Source organism: Podarcis raffonei, chromosome 2, assembly GCF_027172205.1.
Source record: "Podarcis raffonei isolate rPodRaf1 chromosome 2, rPodRaf1.pri, whole genome shotgun sequence".
NCBI classification, from domain to species: Eukaryota; Metazoa; Chordata; class Lepidosauria; order Squamata; family Lacertidae; genus Podarcis; species Podarcis raffonei.
Window position 1 is genome coordinate 112,707,028 of NC_070603.1, and position 17,531 is coordinate 112,724,558.

Sequence of the window (17,531 nt, forward strand, 5' to 3'; positions counted from 1 at the left end):
TTCAGTGCAAGCAACAGCCCACTTCAGAACTTCCTTTCAATGCAGAGCCAGTAGCTCCAGCTAGTCTTGCTTGCTTCCCAGTCCTCTCATTCACCAGATTGCAGTAGGAAGTAGTATTCATCGGTTTGTCCTACTGCAGACAGGAGAAGGGAGCCAAGTTAGTCCCAGTAGGGGTCACCATGTACACAGTTAGTCTGGACCATTAACCAAGAACAAAGGAAAGGAGTTGGGCCATCAAGAAAGACAGAGAGGGGGCTCTGTGCCAGACAGCTCTTGGGAGGGCCCCTCCCCCAGCTCTGAGAGAGTTAGAAGACAAAACCAGAGTTCTGAAGTAGAGTTTAGGGATGTGACAGGCTGTAAAAGGCAGCAAGGCGGAAAGAGAATCAGAGCACGAGGGTTGGTTCCTGTTTTGAATGCAAGGCTGTGGCAGTGGGAGAAACAAGACTCTCTTGGGGTGTCCATGCTGTGAACCCCTCCACCATAGGCTCAGATTGTATATATGTGTAAATAAACCATATATCCTAAAGACACCACAGTCTCTGCTGTGCCTCATTTTCCAAAAGGAAATACGAACCCAGGGGAGGCAGCTTGGGAATCCAGAAACCTTGTGCTGCTTGGGGTACAGCCGTGTCTTTCTTTTCTTGAGGCCCAGAGAGCACAACGTCTAAGGGGGAAAAGTGAAATGAGGAAAAAGTCAATACTCAAACTTGGCTCCAAGGGCAATGCTTTAGATTTAGAGAGCTTGGAAGTGTGTTCATGCCAAAATCTAAAATTTAACTATAGTACTTTCAAGGGACGCGGGTGGCGCTGTGGGTTAAACCACAGAGCCTAGGACTTGCTGATCAGAAGGTTGGCGGTTCGAATCCCCGTGATAGGGTGAGCTCCCGTTGCTCTGTCCCAGCTCCTGCCAAGCTAGCAGTTCGAAAGCACGTCAAAGTGCAAGTAGATAAATAAATACCGCTTCAGCGGGAAGGTAAAAGGCGTTTCCGTGTGCTGCTCTGGTTCGCCAGAAGTGGCTTAGTCATGCTGGCTACATGACCCAGAAGCTGTACGCCGGCTCCCTTGGCCAAAAAAGCGAGATGAGCGCTGCAACCCCAGAGTCAGTCATGACTGGACCTAATGGTCAGGGGTCCCTTTACCTTTTACTCCCTCTTCCACCCTCTTCCGGCATTAGCATTAAGTGTTATGCTAGCATGTTGGGGGGTGGGGTGCTCAGAGAAGAGTTGCAATCAATGCCGAAGACTGAAAGGTCACTCAGAATTTTAAAATGACCCTCATACAGAACCCTCAAATGTCAAGATATCAGATATCTAACAGGAAATTATACGTGTGAAAATTTAAATTTCCATACACGGCTCCTTCCTTCAAGCATTCTATACCCTGCCCCCAATCACATTAAAATCTCATGTAGGATCCTCATGTGATTTAGGGCTTCCTTCTGCAGACAGCGCCAATAATGGGGTACACTAATGGCCCCCTCCCCCGGCTCTGAGAGAGTTAACCAGAGACAAAACCAGAGTTTTGAAGTAGAGGTTAGGGATGTGATAGGCTGTAAAAGGCAGCAGGCCAGAAAAAGAAGAAGAAGAAGAGTTTGGATTTGATATCCCGCTTTATCACTACCCAAAGGAGTCTCAAAGCGGCTAACATTCTCCTTTCCCTTCCTCCCCCACAACAAACACTCTGTGAGGTGAGTGGGGCTGAGAGACTACAAAGAAGTGTGACTAGCCCAAGGTCACACAGCAGCTGCATGTGGAGGAGCGGGGAAGTGAACCCACCACTCTTAACCACTACACCACACTGGCTTAGAGCACAAGGGCTGATTCCTGCTTTGAATGCAAGGCTGGGGCTATGGGAGAAACATGACTCTCTTGGAGTGTCCATGTTGTGAACCCCTCCATCGTAGGCTCAGATTCTATATATGTGTGAATAAACCATATATCCTAAAGACACCACAGTCTCTGCTGTGCCTCATTTGCCAATAGGAAATATGAACCCGGGGGATGCAGCTTAGGACCCCAGCAATCTTGTGCTGCTGGGAGATTGAAGTGCAAAACCCTCCCATATCCCATCTGCAAAAATTGTTTAAAGATCTGCCAAACCTGGAAATGTACCTTTTTCATCTTGAGGTCCAGAGAGCACAACGTCTGAGGAAAAAAAGTGAAATGAGGAAAAAGTCAATACTCAGACTTGGCTCCAAGGGCATTGCTTTAGATTTAGAATGTTTGCAAGAGTGTTCAGGCCTAAATCTAAAATTTAGCCATAGTTCTCCATCTTCCTCCCTCTTCCAGCATTAGCATTAAGTGTTATGAAAGCATGTTCAGGGTGGGGGGCACAGAGATGAGTTGCCTCCCCCAGCTCTGAGAGAGTTAGAAGACAAAACCAGAGTTCTGGAGTAGAGTTTAGGGATGTGACAGGCTGTAAAAGGCAGCAAGTCAGAATGAGAATCAGAGCACGATGGTTGGTTCCTGTTTTGGATCCAAGGCTGGGGCTATGGGAGAAACAAGACTCTTTTGGGGTGCCTGCGAACCCCTCCATTGTAGGCTCAGATTGTATATATGTGTAAATAAACCATATATCCTAAAGACACCACAGTCTCTGCTGTGCCTCATTTGCCAATAGGAAACTCGAACCCTGGGGAAGCAGCCTGGGATCCCAGAATATTCATCATTTGGAAATGGGAATGGCATGCAACAATATCTATCATCTATCTATCATTTAGCATCATCTATCTCACATATAAAACATCATACAATGATCTCTGTTACCTTTAAATTTCTTGGTCTCCTTCTCCAAAAAAGGATGCATTTTAGAGAATTTATCTATTTGCTGTTTTAATCCAGGAGGGAAAGCTATTGCATCTATGGTTGTATTTTCATTTTCATTACACCTAGGAAGAAGCAAGTGAGGTTTATTGTGATCCATCAGGTCATTCTCAAGTCATTCTTAATTCAGTCGTCAGAATGAAGGAGAAAAGTGGGAACAGCAGGAAGATACCAAGGGCTCATCCATGATAGGTTTGTCTTTCATTCCCCCTGGTTTCCCCACGAAAGTCCCTGCTGTTTACCACTGAATCAGAACAAAGGTCAGTCGAGTTTTCTGTGGGTTAACAGCGAAATAGAAGCAAACATTTATCGGGTTTTCTGCAGATTTATGTTTCTTCCATTTCAGTGGTAAGCAGCAGGTTTTCCCAGGAAAAGCAGTGGGACAAAATAAAAGCCTCTTTCTAGAAATCACAGGAAAAGCTGAAGTATGGATGAGCCCTGTGACAGCAGCGAATGGTATTGCCTGCCCTGTGCCCATTACAAAGACCTATGACAAACTGGGAAGTGAAGTATAATGCGGGGGGGGGGAGTGTAAATTTACATAAACATTTTTCATATAAAATTTACATATAAAAGATCAATCCATAATCTATCTTACCTCTCTTTTATTTTTTTAAAAAATAAACTTTACCGTTAAGATGCAGAAATACTTTAAACAATCTGCCTGAAATTTTGACACACGTTGCATACCGTACCATGTTTAAAATTACAGCTAGGTCAGAAGTGCCTGATTAACTTGTGACAAAGTTGTGATTTGTCGCTGCTTCTACCTGGTCAGAACAGGGTATAATTCGGCCCAATTTAGTTGAGTATCCGGGTAAATCTGGAGCACAACCTTACTGAATATTTTCTCCAACAAATTATGTTTGCACATAATGCACACAGTAACTAATAAGAGCATCTCTTTACCCTGGCCTTTGTCATCTAGGAGATGTATTTTAGGACCCGCCCAGTTGTCTTGGATTGTAATTTGTTTTAACTATTTTTAATATTGTATTTTAATCCATAAATTGCCCTGGAACCTGACAGTGGAGGGCAAGTAAGAAATCTATTAATCCACCACCACCAACATCTCTGCTATGATATGAAGTATACAGTAGATGGGAAAAATATCATCACTCCTTCCTAAAATATGCATTTTATATGCATAACACACCCCCCCCCCAAATTCTATTCATTTTTGTATGCTGTTCTAGGTATCCCCCAATACGCTTTTTGTACATTTCCCCGCACGAGATACGCAGTTTGGATAAAAAAAAGCATCACAACATTTGTATAAGTGTGCAATCAGATTGGTAATTGTTTTCTGATCTGCTTATTGGTCTGTGAACTGTGAATTAGATTGGTTCACATAGACCAAATCAATTTATCCCTTACCTCAGAGGAAGGAAATCAATACCAACCCACTATTCATAACAAAGCCACATACCTTTCCAGGGTGCTTCTCATATTCTAGATGGAAGAGACAGAATGAGAGAAGTTCAGTCTTTTTTTTTTAATAAAATCATTTTTATTGATTTTCCAATAAAAAACATCCAGTTAATATATCCAATCATAATACTCCAATTAAAATAAAAAAACTAAAATAAAAAAGACCAAATTATAGTCCAAATTATAATTATTAATTTCTCAGGGGTCCCCACGGTCTGGGGAAATTCAGTCCTTTGCACCACACATCAGTTCACAGAGGGGACATACTGTATCTTTCTATGTATAACACAATGTTTTCTGCAGAGACAACGCGCTAGTCCAGGGACCACGGGCCCCACTGGGCAAGGCGGGCGTGAGAAGCTGCTCTCAGCCCTTGCCATGTTAGAGCCTTAAGGGGGAGCAGGCTGGAGTGGGGCCCCACTCATCCTCCGCAGGCTTTCTCTTCCGCATGCCTCCTTGCCTCCTTTAAATGCTACAGATTTCCATCTGCTTGTAAGTTACAAGGTCACGTGTAGTTTGGGCAACCCTAGTTTAAAATATTGATTTCTTTCGCCCTGAAGTACTTCATACTCTGCCCAGTGCAACACAGGGTCCAGATTCAATTCTACTTTGTCAAAAATTAAGCTCCACCAGCACAAATGTTCCATATTATGACTCTAACTTTGTTTCTGTTTGACAGAAGTGGATGAAATTTGCAAGCCTCTTTGTCCCTCCAGAGTAGCTTAAACCTTGCAAATTAGAGGCAAATAAATGCAGGGGGCGTCCCATTGGGCAGCTTTGGCTCTCTTTATCTCTTTTTAAGGAAACTTCTATAACCTTTAATAAAAAATGGATGAAATTAGTGCCCATGGTTGCTCCTTCAGAGGGAATGAGTGATAACTGCAACAGTTCTCCCACAAAGGTAGACTTTACAGTTCTGGAGTAGGGAAAAAAGGAATCGCTTAACTTCCCTTAGTGTTTTATGGACAATCAGTCTGAAAATTAGAAAACATGAGAGACAAGTGTAACTGGAGTAAAAGAAGGAAGGAAGGAAGGAAGGAAGGAAGGAAGGAAGGAAGGAAGGAGACAAATAGTTCTGGGGGTTGGTGTTATCAGTCTTTAAAGTTGATTTTGGGGAAATGAAAAATAAAAGGGATTCCATTTTCTCCCTAGGATTGAGCTGTGCACACACAGACAGGTATTTTTGATTTGACAATTAGGCTGACTTTAGGTACCTGTTCGCAGGTAGAAGGGATGCCAGGACAGGGTCTTGACACTGACAGATGTAAGGAGACACCAACAAGATGCAACTTGAAGGGACATTAAATGGACTCCTTGTTTTTGTCAAGCTTTCTTTGACCAACCCGGTTCCTTCCAGCAGTTCATTACTTTCCCCTTTGCTTTATATATATCTACCAAATACCGAAGCACACACTCCTACTGCAAATACTTCTATAGACCAGTGAACAGAGTGTGTGGTGGTACAGCCTTTCCCCAGAGGACAACCTCGATGGTTTTGTTCCACCATTGCTCACCTGCAAGAATTCAGTCACTGGCTGCTTCTGTTTCTCCTCCAGCTGCCTGATTAGGTTGTTAAGGGAGGCAATTTCCTCACAGAGTCTGTCAATATATTGATTCCTACAGTTTTTAATCCCATCGTCCAGTTCCTTTAATTGAGTCAGCAGGAGGCACTCTTGTTCTTCCAGAAACAGGTGCAATTGCTGGAAATCAGCCATGATTTTCTGCCTCTCCGTGGCTGTCTGCTTCTGCAAGGAGAGAGTCAAGGCCAGACAAAAACATTTAGATGTCCCCTTAATTCCATGTGCACATGCTGACTGGCAGGGCAGCTGATGTTTACAGTCACAATGGTACAGCAGTTCAGTCACAGCTGAGGGCAGCAGGCAGGCTAGCTTTGCAAGACATGGCCACTTTGCTTGGCTCTGTCCGCAATATTTTCCTGCTGCTCACCTACCGATCTATTAAGCTGCTGCTGTTCTCTGTTCCCTGGCATCTTCAGCCTGCCTTGGCCACCTCACTCTGCCTAATAGTAGGGCTGTGAGGAAGTGACGAGAAGGAGGAGGACTAGCTTTGTGGGGTCACTTCGTTCTTTAAAATACCAGGTAGACAGCCTGGGAGTCATTTTGTGTCCAGGGCAGCTGTCTATCAGCTCCATCTGGTACACAGGTTGAGACCCTACCTGCCCGCGGACTGTCTCGCCACAGTGGTACATGCTCTGGTTATCTCCTGCTTGGACTTCTGCAATGCGCTCTACGTGGGGCTACCTTTGAAGGTGACCCGGAAACTGCAACTAATCCAGAATGCGGCAGATAGACTGGTGACTGGGAGTGGCCGCCGGGACCATATAACACCGGTCCTGAAAGACCTACGTTGGCTCCCAGTACGTTTCCGAGCACAATTCAAAGTGTCAGTGCTGACCTTTAAAGCCCTAAATGGCCTCAGCCCAGTATACCTGAAGGAGCGTCTCCACCCTCATCGTTCAGCCCGGACGCTGAGGTCCAGCTCTGAGGGCCTTCTGGCATTTCCCTCCCTGCAAGAAGCAAAGCTACAGGGAACCAGGCAGAGGGCCTTCTCGGTAGTGGTGCCCGCCCTGTGGAACGCCCTCCCATCAGATGTCAAGGAAATAAACAACTATCTGACTTTTAGAAGACATCTGAAGGCAGCTCTGTTTAGGGAAGTTTTTAATGTTTGATCACTTCTTTATTATCATTAATTCTGTTGGGAGCCGCCCAGAGTGGCTGGGAAAATATTATTATTATTATTATTATTATTATTATTATTATTATTATTATTCTGGCATGGCTGGCATTTTTGGACTCAAGGACTACATTCGCCCCTAGACAACCCTACCAATTTTAGCCTATCCTGCTGAATGTTGTCTAGCCTTGCAGGCAGCTGCTCTTCAAGGTCTGAAGCAGAGACCTTTCCCAACTCTACCACCCGTTATCCATTTAATTGATAATGCCAATGATCAAACCTGGGACACTGTGCAAGCAAAGAATTAAGGCCTCACTCTGTCAAGTATAACCATCCTGGAGAGGCAAGAGGGTTTGCACCTACCAGCAGATTCTGGCTTTCGGTCTCCACCGTCAGTTTAGAAGACAGAATTTCTCCTTTCTGTTTGTTCAGGAACTCCAAATGACGCAGAATTTTACCCTGGGGTGGCCAAAAAGGCATTTGGGTTAGTTTTGGCAGCAAAGATATACTCATAAAATTGTAGCAGCCTCATAAAATTTTCTGCACCAAACCATTTTTTCCAAAGTTAAATTGGGGTATGAACCAAAGCTTGTGGCTGGTGCACAGCCCTATTCACAGCTTGCTGTTCTTTCTTTTCGTTTTTTAAAAAACCCTTCAAGTATTCACCAAGAAGTTGTTACTGTAAGTGCCACACTTTTAACATTTGGGGTGGAAAGGTGCTGGTACTGCGTATCACTGAGTACTTATGCAAAGTTTATTGCAAATGGCATACTTTTCATTTTGTTTTTTTTTTATAATATTTTTATTGAGCAATTTTTATATTCATACGTACAAAACATACATAAACAAACAATAGACAAAAAAACAAAACAAAAAACAAGTACCATTTCATATCCTAATTTCTTAAACCTTCTTTCTTTGACTTCCTCATGCCTCCCGTTTCTGTATTCCAAATTCTAATCAATTGTTCAGCAAATCTTCCCTTATTTTACTTTAAATTTAAGCTAATCATCTTTGTTCTCCTTGTCTTAACCATTACTGATAGTAACCATTTACTTTAGTCCAACATCATTCTAGCTGTCATTGATTTTGTAATATTTCTTTAAATAGTCCTTAAACTTTTTCCATTCTTCTTCCGCCGCTTCTCTTCCCTGGTTTCGGATTCTGCTCGTCATTTCTGCCAAGCCCATGTAGTCTATCACCTTCATCTGCCATTCTTCCAGGGCATACTTTTCATTTTGTCACATGGATGACAAATATAAACAGGTGTTAAATCACTCTGACTTTCATATCTGAAGGTCAGATGGGGAAAAAAATCCAGGAAGCTGAAATACATGTCAGAAACATTGTAAAGTACATTACATATTATTGGTAATAAAGGTTGCCTGTCAACTTTTAAGTTCAAAAAATATGAACAGGAACATAACACCAGGTATACATGTTGTGTCCAAATATATTTATACCTGATTTAGACCAAGTGACATTAACTGAGATTTTACAATGTATTCATCTCAACTGGAAAAACAAAACTTGCCTGCACTAATGTGAAGGGTGAAACTGAGATCTGGACATAGGCTAGGTCTGGTTCAAAGGCAGTGGTTTTGATCTGCAAAATGCCACACAGGTGAGAGTCACTTAGTCTTGTCCTCACGCTGTTCTTGTTAAAGTTCATAGCAGAGAATGTCTTCTCACACAAATATGTTGAGCCAAACAAGCTCAGCATTTTCTGCATGGATAGGACTGGACCTAATACTTCCCTGATGGCACAACGAAACCAGATGTTGTCTGTGTTAGAATATCCAAAGGCACCATGTGCTGGTACCTACTGCACCAAACAGCTAAGGTAAAGGTAAAGGGACCCCCGACCATTAGGTCCAGTCATGACCGACTCTGGGGTTGCAGCGCTCATCTCGCTTTAATGGCCGAGGGAGCCGGCGTACAGCTTCCGGGTCATGTGGCCAGAAGGTGAAATTTTCAAGTGTTGCTCTGTCCCCTTTTGCCTCGGGTCCCAATAAGCAGCAGCGTTTGGGACACAAACACCCACCCACATGCCCCACCTGAATGTCGCCTAGAGAAAAATGCGGCTCTCAGGCTGAAATATTTTCCCCATCCCTAGGATAAGTGAGCATCCCTTGGAAGTCTGGTCCCCAATCCTACAGCTCCGTACCTGATACTCCTCAAAGGCCTCCTCCTTTGGGATCACCTTGTGGTCCCTGTGCTCCTTCGATTTGTCACACACCACACAGATGGGGTCTTGGTCGTCTTTGCAGAAGAGCTTCAGGGGCTCCTGGTGTCTCTCGCAAACCTTTCCCAGCGCTTCCGCCCCTTTTGCCATCTGAAGGCTGAATTTCTTGGCTATTTCCACAATGCTCGCCAGTTGCCGGTTGGGCCTGAAATTCCTTTGCTGACGAGGTTCCCTGCACTGAGGGCAAGAAGCATCTTGGTCCGAGTTCCCCCAAGCCTGGGTGATGCAGGTTTGGCAGAAATTGTGGCCGCATTCTATGGTCACTGGGTCTGTGAAATACTCCAGGCAGATGGAGCATGTTGTTTCCTCACAGAGGTTCTGGACTGGACTCTCGTCTGCCATTTCGTCTGCCTGAAATGCGAATAAAAGCCTTTGTTTCGTTTTTCCAGTTTCAAACCACAGGGCGGGCATTTCCCTCCCTCTGGGTGACTCATAGTTTTTGAAAAGAAACAGCATAAGCCGGGGAAAACCGTTACAGTGTGCAGCTTCACATCTGTACCATGAATTCAAAGTGCATGGCGTCTGCCAAAGAATTATGGCAATGGCCGTTTACCCCAAAAAGCTACACTTCCCAGCACCCTTAACTAACTACAGTCTCCTGGAAAATTTGAGGGAGAGCCGTGTGGCCATCATGAGGCTAATAAAAGGTCAAATACTGACTGACAGGAGCAGGAGGAAAAAGGAAGTACAGTGGAACCTCGACTTACAAACGCCTCAGGTGATAAACTCTTCAGGTTACAAACTCCACTAACCTGGAAGAATTACCTTGAGTTCAGAACTTTGCCCCAAGATGAGAACGGAAAATGTGTGCCGGCGGTGCAGCGGCAGCAAGAGGCCCCATTAGAGAAAGCATCCCTCTAGTTAAGAACAGTTTCAGGTTAAGAACGGACCTCCGGAACAAATTAAGTTCATAACTAGAAGTACCACTGTAAAGCCTAAGAAAAACAATTGTTAACTTGAGAAGGAATCAGTGAGGGAAGAATTTGTTGCCTGTCTCCCACCCCCAGTTCTCAAACAGTATCTTCTTGCAATCACTGTTGCTCCTGTCCCAAATGTTAACAAGATTTGGGGACAACTAACTTTGACTTTTGAATTCGCCACAGACAGGACACCGTAGCTGATATGATTAGGCTTTTAGATCAAAATATAATTAAAGTAAATAAGCCCAAAGAAAGAATAGCAAAAACACACATATGCACACGAGTGTTTGCTTAAGTTTATGATTTCATGTGTTTTTATTGTGTGTGTCCACCCTGAACTCCCCATCCTGGTCCAGCGCTGTAACCACTGTACCACACTGTCTGTATCTGAAGGAGCATCCAATCCAAGTTGGGTTTAAGGATAAAGAGCCCTGAGAAGGGAGAACAGTTGGCACTTTTCCGCTGCCCGTGTTCTCAGTTAGCATCCAGTCAGCATACTGAGAGGGAAGACACAGTCTTTCCCCCTGCTACGGTAAGATGGACTGTATTTCTATTTCAATTGTACTCATTATTTTAAAATTTGCTGTCTCCACATACAAATGAGCACAAAGAATGACAAAATTGTAGAGATGGAAGGGATCCCAAGCGTCATCTAGTTGCAGGACTCTCACCTAATGCATCTATGACTTTCATGTACGTTTTCATTTAAATTTCTGACCTATAGTTTTTGGTGATATGGAGATGGTCAATCTGCTCTGTCCAAATGCCCTCGCTTGTTTACTTATTTACAATTCCTGCTTCTCTTTGTTCCCTAATTCCTCCACATACTGCGACTTCTCTGCAAACAATAACATTCCTCATTTCACCTTTCCCCCTTTCGGGGGTTAGATTTATTGAAATTTGTAGCAACATGGCACATCTTCAACATATCTACACACGTACATTAGTAATAAGCTTGCATAGGCAAAGAGGATCACACATATAATGAAAATAGAATCTTCTCTTTTCTGTATTAAACCTCTGTATTATATACAGCGATTTTGAATATATTCAAAATCTTGCCACCCGGGGCAACTGCCTCACCTTGCCTCACGGGTGTGCCGGCCCTGCTGCCTAATCAGCATATAACCATCTGCATGTATTATCGGTCCGGCTGATACAGTGGTACCTCAGGTTAAGTACTTAATTCATTCCGGAGGTCCGTTCTTAACCTGAAACTGTTCTTAACCTGAAGCACCACTTTAGCTAATGGGGCCTCCTGCTGCGGCCCCACCGCCGGAGCACGATTTCTGTTCTCATCCTGAAGCAAAGTTCTTAACCTGAAGCAGTATTTCTGGGTCAGCAGAGTCTGTAACCTGAAGCGTATGTAACCCGAGTACCACTGTATCTGGCTAATCCTCCCGCCTCCAGTTTGGGGGAATTGCTAGTTGTGAGCTGTGACGTCCTCTGCCGCTCTTGAATGTTCTATATAATCTTAACCCCTAGCACCCCCTCTTATGCAGCTTAGTTTCCTTCCTCACCCAGCCACCCACCCTCCTCCATACCCCTCCCACCCACCCACATCACCTAAGTGAAAAGTCACCTGTGGCTGTTTCATGCAAGTGTTCTATAGCTCTCGGGGGGGGGGGGATAATTCATTGATATTTTCTTCATCAGCTTTTGTGGGGAGCACTGTTTCCATTATGTTTGTACCAGAATGCCCCCCGCTTTTATATGGGCTCAAATTCTATATACCCTTCTCTGAGTGCATAAGCTCCATGAAGCCTTTCGTAGGAAAAACAATTGGAGAGAAAAACACGGGATAGGGTTCAGCTGGCTCCACCAAGTTGCCTATGCTGTCTTTGAAATCTTGCCCCTCCAATCTGTTTTATAGGGATTTGGTGCCACCCACATTCTTAGGAACTGCCCTGAGACCCCCGGGTATAGGGCGGTAAGTAAGTAAGTAAGTAAGTAAGTAAGTAAGTAAGTAAATAAATAAATAATATTGCTTCTTCCCATCACATTCAGTTGTGTCTCGCTGATCTGGGAGATCCTCTTGCAACAGAATGGGGCATTGTTGAAAGAGTGAAGGGATATATTTTGCCAGCATTGAAAAGATCGCTGATCTTTGTTCATAATTTAGAGACACGGACACACTCTAGCTGAAGCTTCCACAATTGAACTGGGGGCGGCCAGTGAGTGACTGCCAGTTGTATCTTTTCTTTTTACTTTTTACTTTACAAAGTTGTTATTGTTCTTCACCAGATCTTAACCTAATTACCTAGAATAACCTATTTATAAGAATGGATTCCAAACATCATTGAATTTATCCATGGCAAGTCTGCGGTTATATGAAAAGTCGTTCGTATGTTGCGAGTTTGTATGAGTCTTCAATCCAATCGTAGAAGGGAGCTGCATTTTTATACTTGTATCTTTGCTGAACAAAAGAAATGGCCCCGGAAATTATTGTCGCCCTGTTTGGGAAGGTTTGGGGGGAGGAGGAAGTAGAGACGAACCCCCTGCAGCCAGGTCAACTCCCCAATAAGGCTGCATAGCTCCAGTATATTTGCATCACAAATGGAATGATTCCTTTATTCTCCAATGATAAACATTTACTGTTTTATTCATGTTCGGACGTTAAAGACATCATAGTGAAAGGAAACGCCAGTATTAATACAAAACTGCAAAAAGAAAAAAACACAAAATACACAAAACAGAAGCATTGCTGAATATCGGATTTCTCCTTCTATGGAAGCAACTGCAGACTTTTTCATATACAGAACTCTGGAAACTCCACTGAGTATTACATGAAGGACAGGAACAATGAAACTGAAACCTTCTTTCCGTGAACCTCAAATTTGTAAGCGGCCTCGTCTCTGTTCCTGCCGAGAATGAATAAGGTCGCACCACTTCTTGTACCTCACTATTCCAAACTAAAATGAAAAGGTTCGCTTTTTTCCAATGAAAGGGCAATTTGCCAGTCTTTACCCTCCTTCATACTTACCGTATTTTTTGCACCATAACACTCACTTTTTTCCTCCTAGAAAGTAAGGGGAAATGTCTGTGCGTGTTATGGAGCGAATGCCTGCGGGTGGCGGGGGGATCTGCTGCAGTCGTGAGCAGAGGATCCATGGTTCCTCTTCCTTCCCTCCTCCATGGTTGCAAAGCATGGATCCACATGGATCCTCAGGATTTTTGCATTGGGCTACTCCAAACTCACTGTCAGATCACATGTCTGCGGCCACAGCATGAACCACAAAAATCATATATCCACTATTTCGTTTAGAATATTTTTTTTCTTGTTTCCTCCTCTAAAAACTACGTGAGTGTTATGGTCTGGTGCGTGTTATAGAGCGTAAAATACGGTACTTTATTGGGAAGTTTAGTCTTGTATGCTATGTCCCAAATTGAATCAGTGCTTCATTTGGGGTTTTTTGGGGGGTTTTAATCGTTGAGCCCTTACCAACAACAGACTTGCACAAACTACACATCAGGGTAGCAGAGCCATAGTGTAGTTGAAATCCCATCAGCCCCAAAGAGAGCAAGAAGGGGAACAATGTTGTTCCCCAAAACAATAGGAGGCCACGATCCAGATTTGCCCCAAGACAGACAACTTGCAGGGGGGCAGAGAGGGGGAGAGAGAAAGAAGAAATTGGTGGCTGCACTGTAGGTGTTTTAATGTTTTGCCACACATACCATAATATTATTTGGCACGGGACACTCTCAGGCCAAAATCATACGTGACGGCATTGGCACAGCATATCAGAATCCATCCATTACAAACTCCCCATAAAGTGGGGGCGGGGAGGCACTTAGAGTGCTGAACCCTTCCCCCATCACACATACAACCTTCCCTACCAAAGGCACTTTTGCCAGACGTTTTCCCCCAATGTAAGAAACCTACACTGGGGGGTAAACAGCTGGGAGGCTTTTTTGGGTGGGAGGGAGAGGGAAGTCTGACGAGGGTGGGAGGGAAGAGGGTTCAGTGCCTTCCTTCCTTCCTTCCTTCCTTCCACCTACCCCTCCCTTGCTCAAAAGGATTTGGCCCAACCAAGTCAATTTTGCCATTCTCAGATGGATCTTGATTGCCCCCCAAAGACAACCTCATTTCATTGCCCCACACTGAACCAGGAGCAGACCCCCTCCCCAGAGAACGCAGCATTGGTGAAAGTGAAGATGACGCTGTGAGAGTCGGCGTCAGAGAAGATCACCCATCTTTTTTTATAGTTCACACACACAGAGATCCTCTTGGACTGGAAGTTCTCCAACTTACAGGCTGTATTGCTAGACTTGGGCAATGGACCCAGGGATATTCCAGGAGCTGTGGTTGGGTAATAAGCACCAGCGGAAGTCCGGACGATAGCCCAGATCCCAAGACCAGCATTCAAATTGACAATATTGCATCCCCTTAAAGTCTCGTTGGCCACCCCCACGGCCCAGAACTTTTCACCCCCCACGTTCGCTATCCAGGAATGGGTCCCAGAGGTGATTCTCTCAACGCCCATAACATAGGAACAACAAAACAATTCGTTGGGCCCTCTGTAAGAACCCCAGGGCAAGGTGGAATATGATGATAGAACTAATTTGGGCATGTCTTCACCTGCAAAAGAAAGGAAAGGATTAGGGAGGCAGGTCCCCAAAGGAGTTAGCACCTACTCAGCAGTCAGCAAACCTTTTCAGCAGGGGGGGCCGGTCTACTGTCCCTCAGACCTTGTGGGGGGCTGGACTATATTTGGGGGGGGGGATGAATGAATTCCTATGCCCCACAAATAACCCAGAGATGCATTTTAAATAAAAGCACACATTCTACTCATGTAAAAACACCAGGCAGGCCCCACAAATAACCCAGAGATGCATTTTAAATCAAAGGACACATTCTACTCATGTAAAAATACGCTGATTCCTGGACTGTCTGCAGGCCGGATTGAGAAGGCGATTGGGCCACATCCGGCCCCCAGGCCTTAGTTTGCCTACCCATGGGCTACATCCAAGTTTTATGCAGCTCTGAGCTAGGAGGCAGCTTGAGAAGCCCATGTACTCCTGGGAAAGCATCCCCCCCCCATAAAAATAAATTCAGAAGCAGAGGGAGAACCACTTGCGTAGGGCATTTGGTTTCACAGAATTATAGAGGTGGGAGTGACCCCAACGGACATCTAGTCCAACCCCCCTGCAATGCAGGTTTGCATGCAAACAGCATGGATAGCTCAGCTGGTTAGAGCTTGGTGCTGATAATGCCAAGGTTGCAGGTTTGATCCCTGTATGGGGCAGCTGCATCTTCCTGCATCACAGGGGGTTGGAATTGATGATCCTCAAAGTCCTTTCCAACTCTACAATTCTATGATTCTACTATCTCTGGGGCGTGGGTGGTGCTGTGGGTTAAACCACAGAGCCTAGGACTCGCCGATCAGAAGGTCGGCGGTTCGAATCCCCGCGACGGGGTGAGCTCCCATTGCTCGGTCCCTGCTCCTGCCAACCTAGCAGTTCGAAAGCACATCAAAGTGCAAGCAGATAAATAGGTACCGCTCCAGCGGGAAGGTAAACGGCGTTTCCGTGTGCTGCTCTGGTTCGCCAGAAGCGGCTTAGTCATGCTGGCCACATGACCCAGAAGCTGTACGCCGGCTCCCTCGGTCAGTAAAGTGAGATGAGCGCCGCAACCCCAGAGTTGGCCACGACTGGACCTAATGGTCGGGGGTCCCTTTACCTTTACCTTTACTATCTCTAGGTAGGGCAAGGAAAGGACCCCTGTATAAATCCTGGAGAACTGTTGCCAGTCACTAAGCTAGATGGGTGAAATGACTTGAGCTTGTATAAAGGCAGGCTCTTCACTTCCTGTCATTAGGCGTCACAGATTATCTGCTCGAGACATCAGTCTGTGCACATGCACGGATGGAAAGGCGAAGGAAGCATGAAAGACACCCAGAGACTGATTTTGTTTCCTGACACCAAAACACAGCTGAAGTTTTCTCTTCAGTGCAAAAACCCTCCCATATGGGCCTCGGCCCAGTATACCTGAAGGAGCGTCTCCACCCCCATTGTTCTGCCCAGACACTGAGGTCCAGTGCTGAGGGCCTTCTGGCAGTTCCCTCACTGTGAGAAGTGAGGTTACAGGGAACCAGGCAGAGGGCCTTCTCGGTAGTGGCTCCCGCCCTGTGGAACAACTACCAGATTTTTAGAAGACATCTGAAGGCAGCCCTGTTTAGGGAAGCTTTTAATGTTTAATAGGTTATTGTATTTTAATATTCTGTTGGAAGCCACCCAGAGTGGCTGGAGAAACCCAGCCAGATGGGCAGGGTATAAATGATACATTATTATTATTATTATATCTCATCTGCAAAAATTGTTTAAAGATCTGCCAAACCTGGAAATGCACCTTTCTTTTCTTGCGGCCCAGAGAGCACAATGTCTAAGGAAGAAAAGTGTTATGAGAAACGAATTACTACTAATACTTGATTCCAGGGGTCAGGCTTTAGATTTACAGTGCTTGAAACTGTGATCGTGCAAAAAAACAAAAAGCTAACATTTAGCCAATGTATCCAACCTTTGGCCCTCTTGCATCGTTACCGTTCAGTGCCATGAAGAAAGCAAGGTAGAGCTGAAACCATTGCCAAATACAAATGGTTTGCTCAGATTTTTAAAGGAAGAAAACGTCCTGTACGCAGATCCCTCAAATGCTGAGATTTCGAGTATCTAATGGGAAATTCTAAATGTGAAAATCTTAAATTCCACGCACCCATTTTTCCATCAAGCAGTCAATTCCCACCCACAGTTAGACTCGCAACGGGATCAGATGAGCTATATTTTCAAACCCATTTTCCAGAAGTTAACGCAATGACCCTTCGTTACCTTTGAATTCCTTCATGGCGGTCTCCAGAAAAGGATGCATTTTAGAGAATTTCTCAATTCGCTTTTTAAATCCGGGAGGAAAAGCTATTGGATCCACAGCTTTATTTTCATGGCACCTAGGAAGAAGATAACAAATTTTATTTGCAACTCATCTCTTTGTTCTCAAGTCTCGTATCAGCAATTGGGATGAATAAGGAAAGCAGGAACAACACAGATGCAGAGAGAAAGAGAAATGGGGTGTACAGCAGAATTATCTGCCCAATTACAAACACCTATTATACACTGAATAAATTTCTATCATGAAATATAAGAAGAATAAAGGAGAAGAATAAACAGCTCACTTACATATACTTTCCATATAAAATTTGCAGATGAGATAAAATTATGTACAGTGGTACCTCGGGTTACGTACGCTTCAGGTTACAGATGCTTCAGGTTACAGACTCCGCTAACCCAGAAATAGTGCTTCAGGTTAAGAACTTTGCTTCAGGATGAGAACAGAAATATTGCAGCAGTGGCGCAGCAGCAGCAGCAGGAGGCCCCATTAGGTAAAGTGGTGCTTCAGGTTAAGAACAGTTTCAGGTTAAGAGCAGACCT

At 44.5% G+C, this 17,531-nt stretch overlaps 2 protein-coding genes across 2 annotated transcripts; both read right to left on the bottom strand.

Annotated features, from left to right (window-relative positions):
* Positions 1-297: 297 nt before the first annotated feature.
* LOC128409175 (zinc finger protein RFP-like) lies at positions 298-10,980 on the bottom strand. Its single transcript, XM_053379427.1, has 6 exons — positions 9,115-10,980; positions 7,311-7,406; positions 5,768-5,998; positions 4,252-4,274; positions 2,766-2,887; positions 298-664 (listed from the first exon to the last, which is right to left on the bottom strand). Exons 1-6 carry the CDS (start codon positions 9,646-9,648, stop codon positions 522-524), a joined length of 1,149 nt encoding a protein of 382 aa, XP_053235402.1. The 5' UTR covers positions 9,649-10,980; the 3' UTR covers positions 298-521.
* Positions 10,981-14,102: 3,122 nt separating this feature from the next.
* Positions 14,103-17,052, bottom strand: LOC128409147 (E3 ubiquitin-protein ligase TRIM11-like). Its single transcript, XM_053379395.1, has 3 exons — positions 16,935-17,052; positions 16,450-16,494; positions 14,103-14,691 (listed from the first exon to the last, which is right to left on the bottom strand). The coding sequence occupies exons 1-3, from the start codon at positions 16,972-16,974 to the stop codon at positions 14,201-14,203; spliced, it is 576 nt and encodes a 191-aa protein (XP_053235370.1). The 5' UTR covers positions 16,975-17,052; the 3' UTR covers positions 14,103-14,200.
* Between the last annotated feature and the right edge of the window lie 479 nt (positions 17,053-17,531).

What these genes read in the sequence shown, in the direction of transcription:
- LOC128409175 (XM_053379427.1), bottom strand. Translation starts at nt 9,648, where the DNA reads ATGCTGTTTCTTTTCAAAAACTATGAGTCACCCAGAGGGAGGGAAATG. An exon ending in CCGAAAGCCAGAATCTGCTG is followed by an intron (nt 5,999 to 7,310) that starts GTAGGTGCAAAC and finishes CTCTCCTTGCAG; the next exon opens with AAGCAGACAGCCACGGAGAG. An exon ending in GGAGACCAAGAAATTTAAAG is followed by an intron (nt 665 to 2,765) that starts GTAACAGAGATC and finishes TTTCCCCCTTAG; the next exon opens with ACGTTGTGCTCTCTGGGCCT.
- LOC128409147 (XM_053379395.1), bottom strand. Translation starts at nt 16,974, where the DNA reads ATGCATCCTTTTCTGGAGACCGCCATGAAGGAATTCAAAG. An exon ending in CGCCATGAAGGAATTCAAAG is followed by an intron (nt 16,495 to 16,934) that starts GTAACGAAGGGT and finishes TTTCTTCCTTAG; the next exon opens with ACATTGTGCTCTCTGGGCCG. An exon ending in AAAGAAAGGTGCATTTCCAG is followed by an intron (nt 14,692 to 16,449) that starts GTTTGGCAGATC and finishes TTTCTTTTGCAG; the next exon opens with GTGAAGACATGCCCAAATTA.